At 41.6% G+C, this 19,181-nt stretch overlaps 1 protein-coding gene across 2 annotated transcripts; it reads left to right on the top strand.

Annotated features, from left to right (window-relative positions):
• The first annotated feature begins 4,152 nt into the window (after positions 1–4,152).
• Positions 4,153–18,284, top strand: kmt5c (lysine methyltransferase 5C). Of its 2 annotated transcripts, none has more exons than XM_041957714.1 (9): positions 4,153–4,489; positions 4,963–5,095; positions 6,188–6,353; positions 6,543–6,652; positions 6,770–6,933; positions 8,625–8,644; positions 8,912–9,048; positions 9,200–9,360; positions 11,357–18,284. In XM_041957714.1, the coding sequence occupies exons 2-9, from the start codon at positions 4,983–4,985 to the stop codon at positions 16,678–16,680; spliced, it is 6,195 nt and encodes a 2,064-aa protein (XP_041813648.1). In that variant the 5' UTR covers positions 4,153–4,489; positions 4,963–4,982; the 3' UTR covers positions 16,681–18,284. The 2 variants fall into 2 exon arrangements, with proteins under 2 accessions (XP_041813648.1, XP_041813647.1); XM_041957713.1 differs by having other exon boundaries at positions 9,200–9,372.
• The last annotated feature ends 897 nt before the right edge of the window (positions 18,285–19,181 follow it).

Raw genomic sequence — 19,181 nt, 5'->3', positions numbered from 1 at the left:
AATGGGCCATTTTGCATTCCTCCTGCTGTGCGTGCAGTCCAGCTGGCAAACAGGGTGTCCCCAGTGAGAGCAGCCCAGCGCAGGCTGTCGCAACTGGTGAACAACTATTTCTTAAAGTGTTTCAGGGTGTCTCACTGCCCGTTTCTAATAATCCCAACACAAACTTTGCCCTGCATTACATAATCGTGGTGTCTGGTTGCTGTCTGGCCTCAGTCTTCAGCCCTCTGTCCGAGCACGGACACGTTTGGTCCAAGTTGCGGGTGGTGCGTTCGCGTGTATCCCAGCAGAGGGTGGAGAAACTGGAAGTCAGCCGTCATCCTGCCCCGCCTTTTCCCTCCACTTTCTCAGCAAGAGGTTTCCAACTCAGTACCTCAGAAAATCAACGTTTGTTTGTTTCTTTTTTCTTTTGGTTTTAAACTACAACTCACAACTGCATCTGATAATGTGTTGCAGAGGGCAAGTGAAAACTCGCTGCGTGCTCATGTTCAATCCACATCAACTCAGGAAGTGAAAATTTAATGAAAATAAACAGTATGAGGAAATCATATTTATATTCAAATGCTAAGAAGAAAAAAAACACCCACAGACGCCATCATTCCGTTCCCGTTTTAAGGTGGCTTCACTGAAATGAGTTGAGCCGGTGAGAACAATGTTCAGAGTGATCTGGTGCTTTGAAGGTCATTTCTTTTGAGTTGTAAATGATACACACCTGCCTTCTGTGGGGAAAAAAAGCGGATATGATGTATGAGAGATCTGAAAATGTACAGAAACGTATCGCTTTCGAGTCTGCATAAAAAACGTTAACACGAGGCTTGAGAGCTGTGCTGTTGTGGAGAAAGTGTCTTCAACGATGCAACATAAATGAGTGGCTCCTGTAAGAGATAATATAGTGTTGAAACATGCAGAAATGGTCCAGTAAACGCCACTTTCATTCCCATTTTCACAGCTGTACAAACCTCTGCTTCTAACATTTTCTAATCGTCACTCTATTTACTGTCGTTATTACCTCTAAGAATCTACTCTTTAATTACCTTTTTGTTCACATTGTTTTTACAGACAAACTTAACGCTAGATACCGCAAGCTTATTAGTGTAGGATTTTTTAATCAATCAGGGATGTTTTGCACCATGCACTGTCGCTGGGTAGATATGAAATTATTAGATTATTACAATTAAGAAAACGACGCAACAGAAATTAAATGTATTTTTTATTTCATTTGTTTTCAAATCAATCACAAATTGTCTCTGTTACAAGGTAGAAATAAAACATAGAATTTGTATATTTGTGTCTGCGCTTTCTTTCCAACTGTTTCTGACTGCAGTGAGAAATATGAAATCCAACATGTGCTAGAGGAGAGTCATGGTACTGTGCTGCTGTCATTTTTGCACGTCTTTCCTGCCTCCAGCCTGATTTCTTTCTGCCTTTACGCTGCGGAGGCTGCCTCTGCTGTCCGTCATACTCGGCCTTCAGTCAGTAGCATGGACGGCCGATTTTTCCGCGTGTATTTGCTTATTTATTTATCGGATTTCATCTGGCTCAGGCGGCACAAACACTCTTTACCAAATCAAAAAGAGCCTGTCAGGTGATCATGTTCAGTGTGAGAAAGTCCTGCACAGCACAGTCTTCCTCCAACCCTGCTGCCAGCCTCTTCCTTCCTCCTCTGTTTTTAACCCGGGGCTTGTGGTCGGGCTGCACAGTCTCTCTCTGCACTCTCGATCGTTTCCTCTTTGCGCGTCTTTTTCGCTCTTCTGTCGCTTGCTGCTATTAAAAAGGGCGAAGCGTGCTGGGAGCGCAGTGAGGACATGTGAGCGGCACTGAGCCCAAACAGCTGCGTTAAACTGGACCGCAGGCTGCTGCTTTATGGCTGAAATGAACTGAAAATCAATTTCATTTCATGCTTCCAAAGCAAAATCCTGACCCTGTTTAATGTGCTAATATGACAGAGTTTGAAAATTGCAAATTGAGGTAGTAAAGAAATAAAGTAAAAAATAGAAAAGAGGAGATACTGAAGGGAAGTTAAGTCAGTAGTTTGCATAAAGATGCATAAAAACATCGAACCGCAGATTTAAGGTGGCGCAGCCTTCAGTCACCACCTGTTGATTTATGAATGACACTTAAGTATGAGCGTTGACGGATGCATCTGATTGCCTTCATGCACTAAGGAGGCGGAGGGTAGGCTCAGTGATAACTGGGTAATACTGGATCACAATCTGTGAGAGTGAATTTATTCGGCCACATGAAATATCTCAGCAGAGCGTTTGTGATGACAGAGTGATGATTGCTTTTGACTTCAAGTCCTTGGAGATTGTTGTCTGTGGGAGCTTAAATGCTTTCACGCCCTTAAAAACATGCAAGAGCACAAGTCTTTTTTTTTTTCAAGAGGATTTCCAAGAAGTTTCAACACTGAGGTTGTTGGCAAAATCCCAGTTTTCAACTCTGCTCTTGGCAGAATAACATTTCCCTTTAATGCAGGGCTATTTGAACAGATTAGTTCTTAAATTAATGAACATGGATGTATTAGTTTCTGCATCTTAAAAAACATTTGCAAAACTAGTCTATTCTAGTCTAAATTAACGTTGAACCTTTAAAGCCCTATCTCAGTAACCCACATGCAAACAAAGTCCAAAACTCAGACCAGAGGATTGAGACATTTGATTACTTTCAAATAGATTGATGGGCCATTTAATAGATATCCTGACACTGACAATAACTCAATCTTTTATAAATGTTTTTGGTGTTTTAAAGGTTTATAGGGCTCTGCAACCACAGCAGTAAATCTAAAACAGGCTTGTATTTTGAACTGTGATAAGTTGCAGAACACATAAAATGATGATTTTCTATCTCTGACTCAAAGCCTTCCATTTATTTCAAATTTCTATGACCAAAGTAGTGCCTTTAACTTGGACCACAATATGATTTCAGCTAAGCATTGTGCATTCCTCACTGAAATTGCCTTATTATACAAGCTCATTGCTTAACACTTAATTAAGTCTGCAATTGGTAATAAATTGTCCATTCAAAATTAAATTGTCTCTCTCTCTTAAACACTAACCCAAGATATACTGTTACTCACTCAATAAAAATGTATTCAAATAATAACTGTTCTTAACAAGCCCATCCTTAGACATCTGTTTTGCAGTATTGGTTCTCAACATGTGTGGTTAACAGTAGCAGCCATGTTATGTTATTGCTCCCACTGACAGCATCACTGCCAAGAAAAGGTTGAAATATTATATACGTTCGGTGGTTTGGATGCAAGAAACATATTAAATTATTTTTAATAAAATGTCCTTTGATGTGGACATTGAGTCAATCTTTTCCAAAAAAGTACTGCAGTCTTTCCTTGCAGGTCCCCCACAGAGGCCTGGTGGTCTGACCTGGACTGGACTCACATGATAGAAATACAGGATGGTATGGATGGTCCACTTCTTAATGTGGCTTTGACATTGGATATATGCTCATCATGCAGTCACACAGGTCAACATCTGTTCTGCCTCACTCAGTGCTCTGTTTCTCAGAGAATGAGAAGAAGCACTGTCCCTAACAAAGGATATGGGTTCAAATGTGTATTTAAAAATACTTAGTACTTAAATTAACATACACTTCTATATCTCTATATAATATAGCTAAGACTCTCATAGGGGGGAAAAACAAACAATATTCTTATGAAGAACAGAAACATTAAATCTTCATAAATGTAATCATTTATCCCCCCAATGCCATAAATTTTATTTGCTGCAATTCCTGCCATTTTGAAAAGACAGAAGAGGGGCTTTGTTGGCCACACCCCCACGTTTGTTGCATCACTAGAGAGCTTTGAATGTGCTTTTTACAGTTCATCGGGACTCAAATAGACCGCATGCATGCCTGTTGAAATACAGGCCTCATTGTCATGTCTCCCACACAGCACAAATATGAACTGCAGGGTCACAGGAGGCTATACTGGAGATCAGTTCGTGTGAGTGATTTTGAGAGATGCTTTCCAGCATCAACATAGTAAACGTAAGTAATGGCCCCACCCATAAAAAATTTGACCAATCACAGATCTTGGAAAATTGTACTGGGTTTGAGTTGTAAAATTGACCTTGGCCTCAGCGAATAACGCGACGCGTGGGCGTGGTCATCAGTAGTTCGGTTGCACTGGACGTTGCCCATCAACTTTTGCTACTAGATGAGCGTTGTGCAAAGCTAGTTAGCTAACTACATAACATATACATGTATAAGCTAATTTGTCGTCGCGTGTGGTGCATTTCTGCTACTGTAATTCAGCCTGGGATCTGCAGTCGTCAACAATCCAACAAATTCCAGGAGTGACGAGAAGACTCCATTTTCGTACGCTGCCGGGCTGCCCAGCAAGACGGCGGAAAGCTAGCTGGTTATGTTGCTAGGCTAACTTTCCCTGCCAGGCGAACGGGAGCCAAAGCAAGCGAGCAGCTTGCGATAAATTGTCTATCTGACGATACTTTCGTTGACTACAAACGACTCCCAGGTAGGTTTTCGGACACCACATTGTCAGAATGCATCACTGTGGGAGCATGTTGTTGCACCCGTCGCCTCTCAGGACCTGGATTTCATCAACGATGCGATGCAGTCATGTTGCGCTAGCCGCAGGCCGCTAGTGCTATCATAATGTTAGCTTCCTCACTCCTCAGCTGACAACAGAGCATGTTTCCCCAGCGAGCTGACGTGCTAAGCTAATGTGCTTTGGAAGCTAACGGGAACCCAGTCCCATTCCTATCTTGCACGTACTGTTGTCATTTACTTGTTATCGTGAACACAGGATACAGAGTGCAGATAAACACCGGGTTGCATGACGGGGTTGTGAGCTAACTTTAGCAAGTGAGCAAGTAACTGTTATGCTAATGTTATGCAGACTGGATCAGATGGAATGCACAACTCATGATGATTGTGGTTTGTTGTTGTTGTTGTTGTCATGACGTTATTTTGACCCTGTGATTGCAGCATGCTGATGGTGGGAGGCAATGGACGGATGCACTAGAATGAGTGTGAAGGAGCTGTGTGAGACCGATGACCTGGCCACCGGTTTGGTGCTGGACCCTCTGCTGGGCTTCAGCACACACAAAATGAACATCAGGTAAGCTGTCATTCAAGCAACATCACAATCCTGGAGCCTAATTAACACCCTTTCACATCACGATTTAAGCAATTGTTTACTAATTACTTCTTTTGTCTTTCCCCAAAAGTACTGTATTAATCTTGCATTTTCTGTTCTGCATATTTGTATGTTTACTGAGACATGTATGTGCATGCCACGACATCCTCACCTGTCCTTAAGGTGTGTTATAACACACAGGTAGACATAGACAGGTAAATCTTTCTTAATTAGGAAAACGATACATTGTTGATAAGTTGTGTACTGTCCAGTATCTGTCCTGTATCTACATGACAGCCCTGCATTTCAACACAGTTCCTGCACACCGTCAATTACATTTATAATCAAAGTAGGAGTGTTGAAGACAGTTGGAGTACTCCTACTGTAATAATACTGTAATATGTTTTGGTCGAGCTGTGATTGATGCTTTCTGCTCCCAATGCATTGTGGCTGCAGGCCACCTGCAGGTGTGATGCACCTTGATTTTCTGTGGAGGGAAGAATTTACAATTTGATGATAAAATAATCACAATCATAATTTTTTCTTAAAAAGAATTGTTCATTTAGAGAAGTTTTTATTTTCAAGTTTTGCAAGCTTTCTTTCAAATTAGAATGTTTAACATACAGTTAAAAAATGTTACCGGGAAAGACGCACAAATAATTAGCATTATTTAAATCTTTAACAGCATAATTGTGATCACTTAGCCCTTCTCAGTTTTTTAGTTTAGCTTGTGACTGATTTTGGCCTTTTTGTGATATTATGTTCTCACAGCACATCAAGTAATAGAAATGTCAAATAAGCAACACTAAGAAATTTTATTATTTATTTCTTTTTAATTTTGTGTCTTGCTTTGATCACGCCAAGACGTGGTAACTAACAAGCCTGCACACAAAAATGCTTTGATGATTTAAAGCATTCATGGTGATGCAGTCTCCTGAAATCTGTATCTAAGGTTCCAGGTTAAAAATAGCACTTTACACAGACACGTCGTAGACTCTCACAGACTGTGTTTAGGCTTTGTCCTGCCACTATTTCTGCTCTTCTTATGTTTCGTTATCTGCCTTTCTGCTTTAGTCCACCTCCGGAGATCCGCCGTTGGGGTAATCTCAAAGAGACCCTGTTGCGGTTTCAGCGTACGCACGACTTCAACGCTACGTTCGAGGCGCTGACAGTGGGCGAACTGGCTGGTGACTACTTTAACGCGTTGGGAAGCCATCGTCAGGAGCTGCTGAGGCAACATGTAGGTTGATGTTTAAGCTTACAAATCTATATAAATATAAAACTTGACTAAATACATTATACTTTTATGACATTTGTGCTTGGAAGACTCCCGCTTTTATTATCTGTATCATGTTCACAGAAACAAACAATTGATTCTTAAATTTGTCGGACATGAGAACACAATCCAAACCTTCTGTGATGTCTGCAGGTGTATCGCTACCTCAGTGCCTTCCTGTTGGATAGCGGTGTCAAGATAGAGTCGTGTGACAGATACTCCTCAGAGACCAACGGAGCAAAGATAACCTCAACGAGGCACTGGTAATCACTCACACTCTTAACGTTGTCAAGGCGGCTGAACTACAAGTGCTGCGTGTTGTGGACTGTGGGGTGTTTTGTTATAGATACTTTACGTGACACTTGATTGTTTCTTCTCAGGTTTGCAGGAGAGCGGGTGGAGGTCCTGCTGGGCTGCATAGCAGAGCTGAGCCCCGCTGACAGCGCTGTGCTGAGGGCAGGAGTCAATGACTTCAGTGTGATGTATTCCACACGCAAACGCTGCGCTCAGCTCTGGCTCGGGCCTGCAGCTTTCATTAACCATGGTGAGTTTGTTTGTATTCATGACTCATTCTTTCCAAGTACACACACACAGATGTACCAATTCAGAACTTTCACAGCTGATGGGAGTGCCCGCCTGTGAGTTTTGTCAGCAGGAAAACTTCACCTGCCAGGAGTAAATCTTTTAAGGTGCAGTCTGTGATCCAAATGTCAACAAAAGATAATCCAAATCCCAACACTCAAAACAAAAGATTGGAAACCGCTATCACAATTACGTCTTAATCATTTGGTTTCTAGTGTTTGGATACTGATATTCATACTGAAAGAAGCCTGTAGTTTCAATTAAACCATGTGTGACACTGAAAAAGGCAGAATCTTTTTTTTTGTTGGTGAAAAATGACTTTGAGTCGATCCTAGAACAAGTGTTTGGTATCTGGATTATGTCGCTGTTCCCACTACATACAGCAAATCCTTATGATCACCTGTAGCTTTGATCAGAATCCAGACACAAAACTAAGTACTCCATCTTCTCAAGGTATTTCTCTCTTATTATTCTCCATGAGTGTGATGTCTGCCTGTTTCGCAAGCATTATTTTACAGAAATAAAGCACTTTATTTAGGAATTTATTTTAAAAATCTCAACAAATTATTTTGTCTTTCAAACTGAGACAAAGTGTGAATAAAACTTTTAAATTCTAATTCTAATAAAATAGGTGAAAATTCCAGGAAGGTAACTATGTTCCTAAAATAATTCAAATGTGTCATGAAACATCTTTACGTGACAAGAGTAACGCATCGTCACGTGTTTGAGACTCCTCTGCACTAGTTTGAAAAATTCTACTGCACATATGTGGATAAACGAGTGCGTTGTGAATTTTACGCCTAAAACAGATTTACTATGAACTAATTGAACTGGTAAAACTGATAAAAAGTGGTCTGCATCTGACTGCATCTGAATCATAAATATAGACACAAATCAAAAACTCCCCTGTGTAAAGCTGAAAGGAATAGTTGATTAATCAATAAGTTGACTGACAGAAAATTTGTCTGATCAGTCGTTTTAACCAAAACTTCGTTCTGTCTTTTGAAATGTGAATATTTACTAGTTTTCATGTTCTTGTATGATAATAAGATGAATGTTTTTGGGTTTTGCACTGTTGGCTGAATAAAACATTAGTTTGTGTTAGTCAGGTTGGACTGTGGGCAGTTGTGATGAGCATTTTTCTCTGTTTACTAATATTTTATCGAACAAATTGTGAATCAGTTAAACGCAAAACAAAAATCAGCAGATTCATTGACAATGAGAATAATTGTTAGTTACAGGCCTCTTCCAGTGAGTCATGATTTTTTTTCTATTTCTTTCGTAATTTCATCACATGAATATTTTGTCAGTTGTAGAAGTCGTTACATCAGATAAGCACAAGCCCGAGCTCCTCACAGACCATGTGTCAGCCCATGCTATGAACTGAATTGTAAAGTGTACAAAAGGTCCAATGAAATTTTAGTTAATTCTTCCGTCCATGCAGAGGGCAGTTTCTGACAAGATCTTTTAATAGTGTTTGAGAGTTAATCAGCTTAGCCTTTGAGCCTTTGCAAAATGAATTCAGCACAAGCCAGCTGATCAACAAAATGTTGAGCCCTTTATTCATTGCTGATTGAATTAATAACTTGAAATCTTCTTTCTCTGTCTGTCTTTCTGTGTTTTTCTCTCTTCATTTGGCTTTCTGGATTGAAGACTGCAAACCAAACTGCAAGGTAATAAACATTTATTTATCAAGTGCACTATCTGACAAACTGAAATGATTGACGTTTTATTAATGCATCACTCTGGCAAATGCATACGTCTTATTTTCATAATCCAGTAAGTCTTGTCTGTGACATTTAGATGTTGAAGGTTTCATCTTAGATAAAGAATCACACTGCTGTGTTTCCTGCACTGTGTTAACGTTTCCCATGGGCCAACCAACCTTTGTCTTTGTCTTTTGCTGTTTTTTTCCCCTTTCCCTTCTCCCACCCGCCCAGTTCGTCCCTGGTGAGAAGAATATCGCTTGTGTTGAGGTGATTCGACCCATCTCACCAGGGGAGGAGATCACATGTTACTATGGTGCCAGCTTTTTTGGAGAAGGCAATGAAATGTGTGAATGCTGCACCTGTGAGAGGTGTGTACATCATGTCACTAGACATTGTCTTTATTATACCCAGTTTTTTTTCTCAGAATTGAAAATTTTGTTGATCAGATAAGAAAAAACTAGTAGATGTTTCGACTTAAATTTCTTTTTTTTTTTTTGAACAATTTTAACTGTTTTTTAGGAACGGAGAGGGTCACTTCAAACACAGAGGGAAGCAGCCTGAATGTGAAGAAACAAAGGACCCTTTGGGCCAAAAGTACCGACTGAGAGAGCGATATCTTCGTCATCACAGAGAAAAGGGTCACTTTCCTGCAAGGCCGATAATACCAGGAATACACTCAGGTATCTTTAAAGGTAACCTCTTTTGGATTTTCTCTAAAATGATCTTTCTGAAATCAGTCCTTGGTAATTACACAAAGTAATTCCTTGCACAGCGATGGCAAAGTTCCTAAGTACTGTTAGTATGAGAGTTATAAAATACATACTGGCAGTCAGCTAATTTAGACAGAAAATTGTTGACTTCCTAAAATCCCTCTCAGCACCACAGAACTGGCTCAAAACCAACAAGCAGGGATATTAGCTGTACAGTGCAATTATGCTGCAGTAATGTCAAGAATAACAGCTTGTAATTCGAAAAGCTCGACAGTCTACTCATCACTCCAGTAGTTGTTAAATGCACCATCAAATTGAAAGCCTGAAGGAAAACCAGCGCTGCTCCTTCATTAAGGTCCACGCAGCTCCAAATGAGTACAACGTTGCTGGAATTGTGGTTTTAAACCTACTGTGAATCAGAATTAAGACAACGGAATACTTGTTCAGTTTGCCGTTTGTATGTGTTTCCTCACACACACATTGTGGGACACACAACACACGATCTAATCTCAGAGTTGCTAAATGGATTTAGGAATTGTTTTTCAATTTGTTGTTTTTGTTTCCAAAAATGTCACCTGGCTGATTTCAGTGGATGCTGCATGCAAACAATTATGGGGCAGCTTTAATAGTGTTGTGACTCAGTGTTTTCACATGCTAAAATTGCAGTGCTGTGATGGTGTTATTGCAGAAAGACACAGGGTGTTTTATGTGTCAAACATGATAGAACTCAGGTTGAAAATCATCAAGTAACCTTTTTACGGCTTTGAAATCATCTGCTGCTGAAAAATCATTTCCACCAGTCAAGTCGACCAGACATCTCTGTGCTGTGTGAGACTGAAACTAGTCAGTAAGCTGTTGATGAACAGGGTTGTCACACTCTGATGATTGTAAATGTCCTCCAGGGCCTGAAATATGATCTGCAGGTTCATTTGTGCCTGTTTTAAAAAATAGATTGTTTTGCATCTTCATGCTCTAACGATTCAATATAACATGGAATCTGCAAACATGTTCACTGAAATAGCTGATTTGATTGGTGTCTAATATTGAAGCACTTTCGTCATGTTTTCTTTAGATTTGGTTAAGACAATACAAATGTCAGCACAATAAGTTGCATGTGTATGTGTAACCATAGTTTAAAAAAAAGGATTGGCCATGTAGGCTATAAAATAATTTGACAGGCAACATCATGACCATTAACAACTGACTCCACACACAAATAGACTGAAACTCGTCATTAGATTTGATTATCTTCATGTTTTACTCAAGTATGCAGCATGTATGTAATCACCTACATTACTATAAGTGATATAGTTTGGATTACATGGCACGCCGCCCCTCCATCTCATAGAAGCAGTAATTCATTCAGAGGCGGGTTGTGTAGATCTTTTTAAGCATGAGCTGTTCCTGTTGTTGTTTGTCATTTTATTTACAGATGCAGGAAGCAACATTTGTTTTGCAGTTTTTAACCCCAAAAAATAAGCAGATATGATATAATCATACCACTTGTAACATGTCCCACTGTTGCTGTGATGTGTTTTGGCCCAGTAGACATGATTGGTTGCTTCGTGGTGAAGAGAAAATGTGCTAAAACCAGCTGTAAATATTCCACAGTCGGCGTCATCTTTGCACGCCCTGGACACCTTCCTGAGCGTCACATGCATTATCAGCACCAGAGGCAATCTTGGCATCTGCTGTGCAGTAAATTGCTGAATAGATAAAAACTTGATGAAAGCATTTTGATGAATTGGTCCCTTGAATCACATTGGTGTTATTAGTGCGTTATAGTTTTCATTTTTTGATAATTCAATAGAATTTCAGGGCTTTCATTGTTTGAATAACCTAATTAAAGCAATGCATGATTTTCACGCGATGCTCACGTTGAATGAATATGCTGTTACAAAAGAGGTGTTTTACATGCAGCAGCTTGGACTTCAACTGTTTCTTTGTTGTTGTCTTTCATTCGTAGCCATCCCCTCAAGGAATTCCTTTACCCAGCAGATGAGGAGAAATGCCTTGAAGAACAGAAAATTTAGTCAAACAAAGAAGTGGAGACGAGAGAAGCACAGACGATCAGGAAAGCACCCATTGAAATCCTCCACGGTAAAACAGCGTCGGACAGCTCCGCCCTTGTCCCAGGTTACTCTGAGGGACTTTACAATCAGAGTACGGCGCCACTCTGTGGATTTCTTACTCAACTGTAAGAATCCAAAAAGCAAAGAAAGGGCCTTGCTTCAACAACTGGAGGAAGTGAAGCCAGGCGATAACAGGCTGATTGAACTGAATTCAGCTGGTGAAGAAAATAACAACAGTGAGGTAAACCTGAAGCCTTTCGCTCTAAATTCCTCCATGTCTGTTCATCAGAAAAATAGACCTCCAGTCAGTAGCGCAGGCCTTAATGGAAAGTCTGTTAGAGTGTTGGATAGGCGGGCAGTTCACAAGAAGACCTCTTCGAGAGCAAGAAACATGGACGACACAACGCTCACACATCAAACAGATTCCAGTAACACAGCCAACAATGCAACTATTCGTCACCCTGTCAAAAATGACAAAACATGCACTGCAATAAATCACGAAAAGATCGAAAAACAGAGCCAAAGCAGCATTGAGTCACGTGTCAAAGACGCGGCTCAAAATCCAGCTGCTGAGCCGACAGAGCGCAGGACTGTCAGAGCTTCATCGATGTTAGAAGTTCGTCAGAGTGTCACAGATACGTCGAAGAAAGCCGGGGACAATCCATTGATATCGTTGAAGCAATATCTTAGAGTCAACCTAACAAGGTTATCAGTGCCACAAAGTGTAGGAACAGAAAAGACATTTGAAGATGGGAAAGGAAGTGCGGTGGTACGAGGAAGGAGCAGGCAGAGTCTGAGACCAGCAGTTCTGACAGTACAGCCAGAGAGAAGAGCGTCCAGAGCTCAACAAAGGCAGGGTGGAAGTTCAGAGATCCGCACAGCTGAAGGTAACAGAGGGGTGAGGGAAATGTTTTTCAAGGCCATCAATAAAGTAAACGTAAGGAAGCGACACGCAGGTGAATCTGTAGGCGATTCATCCCACAGCGAGAAAGGGGAGAATGACAAGGTTATCGAAATACAAACCGTGTCAGAAGAAACTGCTGATATCCAGAAGGAGCAGCAGGATGTTGAAAAAGGCAAAATTCAAGAGCAGAAAAAAGAGCGAAATGCTGCATCTACAGTTACGGAAGAAGTGAAGGAGTCTGAATGTAAAATAGTACCCAGTGAAAAACCTAGAGGGCAAAATAACAGGTGTATTAGACATAAAGTCAAGGGAGTTGTTAAAACATCGGAACATATGACAAGGAGTATGAATAAGCATCCAGCAAGTAGGCATGAAGAAGATATTGTCATAAAGCAGGCAAAGGTTCTGCTATCTGATATCTTAAGAAAAGATAAACCCTTAATAGATACGAGATTACACGGAGATATAGTCAGAAGAGGGTTTTCTATGTTGGTCTCTAAAGAAATGAAGAGTGCCAAGGAGGAAGGTGAACAGACTGAAATAAACGGAGACAGGTACCACGGTTCAGTGCAGACGAGGATTATGAGACAACGAAAGATGAGGCCTAGATCAGCGAAAACAAAAGCAGAAAGTAAGCAAAGCACTAAGGGACAGTCGAACAAAGAGGTTCCAGCGACAGTGAAGACTCAGTCGAGTGAGGAAAGTTTGCAGCCTCAGTCGCCACAGAGACATAATAACCCACCGGCTACCTGCCTCAACCCACTACCTCACAACTCACTAATTTCAGCAAAAGCCACGGGTGGTCTGCATCCAGACACCAATCCACAGGCACACACGCAGTCCAACATACCTCTGAAGAAACGTACATTTCGCAGTTCTGTGGAAGTAGACTCCGAGCAAGGCTTGAATTCTGCTTCAGATCAAACGTCTAAAGAAGCCACTGAGGTAACTCCATCGGCAGAGCTGAGGCAGGACCTGACCACGCGTTCAGAGGAGAGTAGCACAGTGAAAAGAGATGGTAAAAGCAGATTGAGGAGAACAGAAGTCCAGAGGTTAATGCCCAAAAGGATCACAACCTTTAACCGAGTGCTTCGCTCCAGAGCTAATGAAGTTCAGCGCGGCCATTTATTGAGGAAAGTTCGAAAGTGTAAATTAGAGAGGCAGCACGAGGATGACATTGACAAGACTCAGATATTAGAGAATAATAAGCTCGCTGAGGACAAACAAGCAGAGGATCCCGCTAAACTCCAAGAGGAATGTGGTAAAAGTGCAATTTCAAATAAAAGTCAAAAGGAAGATAGGGTGGAAACGTTAATCCAGCAAAGTTTTTTGGAGGACACGAAGCCGGGCCTCAATTTTAAGATTCGTTTTAAGAGAAAGAGAGGGAGAGTATGGGAGATGCAGAGAGAAGGACTTGAAAATGTGGCGTTGAAAATAGAAAAGGGAGACGAGTTGGTGACATGCGATCCTTTCAAAGCCATCATGGACTCTGTATCGGTTTTAAACATGGAGATGGAGGCAGCTCAGGCTCATGTGCACGCTAGTAAGAGGTCAAAGAACAGACTGCATCGTTTGAAAAAGAGAGGTGAGAGGCTTTGTGAAAGGCGAACTGTGAACGTGTCCTCAGATGGAAAATCAGGCAAAGGCCTTGAAAGTGTATCCGGAACCAGTACCGCAACACACAAAGTAGAAATTAAAGAGAAGCTCGTTGGAGAACTCGTAGATGAAGTCAAGCTGCCGCCAGAAAAAATCGAGAGTTGTAAAAATGACAGTAGCGTTGTTGTGGGGCGAGAAACAAAAATTGAGGATCGTTTTGTAAAGAATTGCTGCTTGTTTGAAAGTGGGCCACAGCAGAAGCTGGAGCCTGAATTGGATGTAAATGGTCTTCTGTTACCAGTAATTAAACTACGCAGAAAGACGGAGGACATTTGGGAGGTAGACAGCAAAGAGGAGCTCAGGCAGACTGAACTTAAAGTAGAGCCCATTGTTAAGAAAGAGATGAAGGGTCACATTTTAGGGAAACAAAAGAAAGGCTGTCTTGATTTTAGCAAGTTCAAGGAAGAGTCTTCGTCTTTGCAGAGACCGAACAGCAACTCGGCCCTTCTCAAAACAGAACCGCCGCCATTTTCCTTATCTCTGTCGCCGCTGTCTCTCTCTTCCCCTCTTAATGACAATAAAGCTGAAGTTATATCCTTGGCTGCAGATACAGTCACTGAAAGGCCAGAGATGAACAGCGGAGGAAGGAAACAGAGGCACAAAATGGAGAGAGCACGCAAGTGTGGGCCTGTGGAAACACCCACCACTTGTCTTAGTCACACACTCCAACAAATTGACAACAGTCTCTCGAAGCTCTCTGAGGGCTTGTGTTCATCTCAGACTTTGGAAAAGCCACCAGCCTGTTCCGGGGCTTCTAATTCTGTCATCCAGCCGCCGTCCCAGTCTCCCCCGTTCACAACCGCAGATAACATGCTCTCCGGTGATTCCAGCTTCACAAACTGCTGTGACGATATTCTGGACTTTCAGTGTCTCAACTTCGAGGGGTATTATCAGCCACAGAACATACTTCCATCGTCCCCGTCAGATCTGTGTTCGCTGGATCCACCCACAGATCCTTTCAGCAGTCCGCTCTCTCACAGCCCCTCTGATACATGGACGACTGAAACGCCATACCTCGGCCCTCCCAGTCCAGGAAATAACTTCACCAGTGAGGATCTGCAGTTTTTTCCAGGTCTAATTTCTTCCAAAAGTGACTCTGTAACTCTGGAATGTGAAGGGAAGGATACCTCCAAAGACAGAAACCCACTCAACCCCACTTTCAGTTTCTCAGCTCTTAGCAACTCTGACATGACTGCCAAGGATCGGCTTGTAAGTAAAAACCCAGCAATGAGACTGTCCCGAGAAGACCTCAAAGCTCAGCCCCTGTCTGTCGTCAGCAAGCCTCGGCTGTTTGGTGCAACATCATTGGCTACATCGCAAATTCCTGTTCCTTTAACCCAACCCCCCTTCAACGTCAAGGCGAGCACCAGTCAACCAAAAGGCCAGTCTAACCTGAGAACCCAGGGCCCCTTCCATCGCATGACCATTCCTAGTAAATCCCAGTCGTTTGGAAGTAGTCAGCCAAACACAGTCAGAGGAGTGTCCCAGAGCTGCTTGACGAAATCTGTCCCGTCATCTCAAATGTCTAACCGATTCCTGGCTCCTCAACTCTTCACTGTGAAACACCCCAATCCTCCCGACAATCCATTCAAGTTCCACGAGAAAACCTCTACAGTTATCCACAGGGTGCTTAAGTTTCAGGGCGGGAACCAGAGTCAGAACTTGTACAGTGCACCTTGTAAAGAGACCGTGGCTGCTGGCGGCCCGGTCATCACAACCAGAACAGTCGGTGCAAAATCAGCCCCTGTTGAGAAGCAGGGTCAGAAACTAGTTGTTAGTACAGACAGTCATAAAGGCAGCATCTCTGTTCAAGGGTTTGGCAAGGATGTCGGCCATCTCGGTTCCCCCAACTCCAGCAGGTCCAACCTTCATTTCAACAAACCCAACGCAGCTTTCCCTCAGTCTTTTATTAAAAGCAAGATGTCGTCTGACAAACATGAAAGTGTTGAAACCCACACCTACAGAAACCTTTCAGCGCTGCCGAGACCCTTCTTCTCTCCCAGCAAAATGTCTGACAGTTATTCCTCACAGCAAGACAAGAGTTTAAGACAGGATAAATCCACTATGTCGACCTCAGACAAGCACCAGCCATGTTACACTCAGCAAGACCCCTTTGATTTTAGCTTTGGCCACTCTCTTTCACCCATGTCTCAGCACAACAGCCCCCAAGTGATCCACAGTACACCTCCTGGTACGCCAGCACCAGCACACAAGAGTCAGTCCACAACCTCAGCCTCCTCAGCCTCTTTCCCTTATGGCTATCAAGGTCCTCCTTATGTGCTTAACTTCAGTGGAGATCATTCACTGACCCTGGGTCTCAGGGATGGGGCTGAGGGTTACCCAGGATTGGGCTCGGCAAACTACACCTACCACTGCCTGATGGAACCTTCGGGCACCCAAGGGCGGCTGGTTCTGGAGCCCTGCGGACCCCAGCTGTCTAACCCAGCGTCTTTTTCCTTGGGTGGGTTTTCAGGGCTCAAAGGTCAGGACGAACATTGCAGGAAGGACGTGCAGCAGCAGTGCCAGCCTGGGGACCACCAAGGCCCACCACACTATGAACCTGTTACGTCTCACTCCATGGGCGCTACAAAACCCAAGAGAGTGAGGTTAGTGGTGACAGACGGCACAGTAGACTTAGATCTCCAGTACTCGGATTGATTTCTACCCGCCAGAGTCACTGGATCCCAGAATTTATTTGGATGTTGGCGGATTACACAGCATCTGCCACAAGATGTTTTTGTAAACACTGTAATTCATAGTCTACCAGTTATTACAGCCCGCTGACTGATTGACATTTTTCTAAATCATTATTTTGATGAACTGTTAATGTATGAATAACTTGTACAGGGTTTTATGTGCAGCGGGCGCATCAGCGTGTTTTAACTACTGTATGATTTTTACAAAAATGAAATATCCACTACAATTTGCTGCGAATACCAAATTAAGAATGCATAAAGAAAACGAAGCATTAATATATTTGTGACTTGGAGTTGCAGGCCCTGTAAACCTTGAAAGCCCTCTTACTGTACTGTAACATAGCTGTATGAATTTTTCTATACCATGTATGGCAGTGGAGACAGGAGCACCACCATCGGTTGCTGGTACTTGTAAAAAGGCAGCTTTTTGCCTCGGTCTTTGATATGTTCTTGTGACTTTTTGAAGCACCTGTTGAAACAGTCCACCCTCGTTTTTATACTCACACTAAACTCTTTTCTCACTTTGTGCGTGTAACTAACTGTGTGCGAGTGTGTGCATGCGTTTTGCAGTCAGGTCTCAAGGGATCAAAGTTAGGTGTGTTGTCGTACCTGATCATATGACTGTTGCTCTGTGAAAGTTTTGTAAGGTCATTAGTGCGTCAATGAAAGGTTTGTGCATGAGCCGTGTACAGTAAAACCATTTCCCAACCTGAAACTATATATATTTACGGACAGCTGTGCCGGGTGAAGACATGTGTGACATGAGCTGCAGCTTTTCACAGCTGCTCCCTTGAGTACACATGTGGATGAGCGAGTGGGAGAAACTGCAATATGGTTTTTTAGGCCAGTTGTGCTTAATGGATTGAAGAATTGTACATCGTGAAATCTTTGTAATGGTACTTCTCCCAATTGGAAGTTTAAAAGAAATTTTACCAAGCTAGATCAAGAAAAGTGACAATCTTCTCACAGAGTAACTCACTTTTGTCATTTATTTGGCCTTTTTTTTTAAAGGTGTTAATGATTGTTATAGAGCAAGAACAGTAGGATACGTTTTTCACCACCTACAGTAGTTAAAGTCTTTTATTTTGCTGTTGCTGATGGAGCTACACGTTCGTAGGTGTTTATATTGTAAGCAGAGTTATTTGCTGTTGATTGTGGAAGTCACACCAGCATTCCCCTCATGTCATGATGTATTGTATGTTTAACCCATTTGACATCTTTGGGCTGGAGTGTTCAGTGTGACTGCACAGCATTACATTACTACCATGAAAATGTACTGTCTTGATATGGAAAGGCCAATTATTTATTTTAATATCCTCATCCTTGAAATGGTGCTTTAATGTAATTTATATTTCACATTAATTGTTCAAAAATATTAAATGTTTTTTATTATTATTTAATGGGACAAAATACTGAACTAAATATTTACATCGAGTATTTAATTTCAAAGCCTTTGACATCCAGTTTTTCAGTTGTTACAGGTGAAACTTTCTCTGTCTTTTTTCTAATTGGCAGTTAGTCTTACTGAAAGTCTGCTGTAGAAATGTACAAATGTAGCCTATATCATTAAAGACACTTAATTCTTTTTGTACTTTCTGTCTTTGACTCGTTTTTCAGTAATTAATTGCAAGAGGACGCAAAAGTTTTTGAGCTCTCTGTGTGCATGCGTGTGTGAGTGTGAACAAAAAGAAAGCTAATTATGAATTTATTAATGATTCAGTTGTACTAAAGTAAATACAAGTGATGGAAGACAACCTTGTTAATTTGACTGCTCATCCATATAATCGTGCAGCCGATTGGTTGAGACATCGTCTTCCATTACTTGAACTGCTTCTGAGGGCTGTACCATATTGATTAATTCCAATATGTGCCCTTATCTAATGACATCTTTCTATATTGTTGTGTCCCTCTGAATCATTTAACTGTCACAGTATTCAGATCAGGGCCTCAGTTAACCATTTATTTTCACTATCATTGAATTGGCTGATTGTCTTCTTGATTAATCAGCTAATGGTTTTGTTGATAAAAACTTCTTTGAATTGCTTGTTTTGTCGAAGATGTCCAAGATAATCAGTGCGCTATCATACAAGACAGAAGTGTGAAATCCTCACAAATGAAAATGTTTGACGTGTGTGCCTGAAAAATGACTAACAATAATGAATCATCAAGCAGTTGCTGATTAATATTCTGTCTATTGACTAATTGACTAATCACTTCAACTCTCATACAGAATCAGATTCTTCAAATCCAGAACCTGCACAGCGGAGACGTCTTTTAATCTTGGTGAGTCGGAAGTTGCTTGTTGAAATCCTGCTTAAATTGTCTCCACCTGACTGTAAATTATAAAACTGTGTATCAGAAGGTCTTCTGCTTGAGTAATTACATTTGATGCTGCTTTATACTTTAACTCTCTAACTCTCTCTTCATTTCAGAGGTTGACAGCTGTCAAATTGCAATTTTTCA

This window comes from Chelmon rostratus, chromosome 17, assembly GCF_017976325.1.
Source record: "Chelmon rostratus isolate fCheRos1 chromosome 17, fCheRos1.pri, whole genome shotgun sequence".
NCBI lineage: Eukaryota > Metazoa > Chordata > Actinopteri > Chaetodontiformes > Chaetodontidae > Chelmon > Chelmon rostratus.
This window is presented reverse-complemented; position numbering and strand designations above follow the sequence as displayed.

Excerpts from the sequence above, each read along its gene's own strand:
- kmt5c (XM_041957713.1), top strand. The coding sequence starts at position 4,983 with ATGGACGGATGCACTAGAATGAGTGTGAAGGAGCTGTGTGAGACCGAT. Across the intron at positions 5,096-6,187 it reads ACACACAAAATGAACATCAG|TCCACCTCCGGAGATCCGCC; the intron begins GTAAGCTGTCAT and ends TTTCTGCTTTAG. Across the intron at positions 6,934-8,624 it reads TGCAGCTTTCATTAACCATG|ACTGCAAACCAAACTGCAAG; the intron begins GTGAGTTTGTTT and ends TCTGGATTGAAG.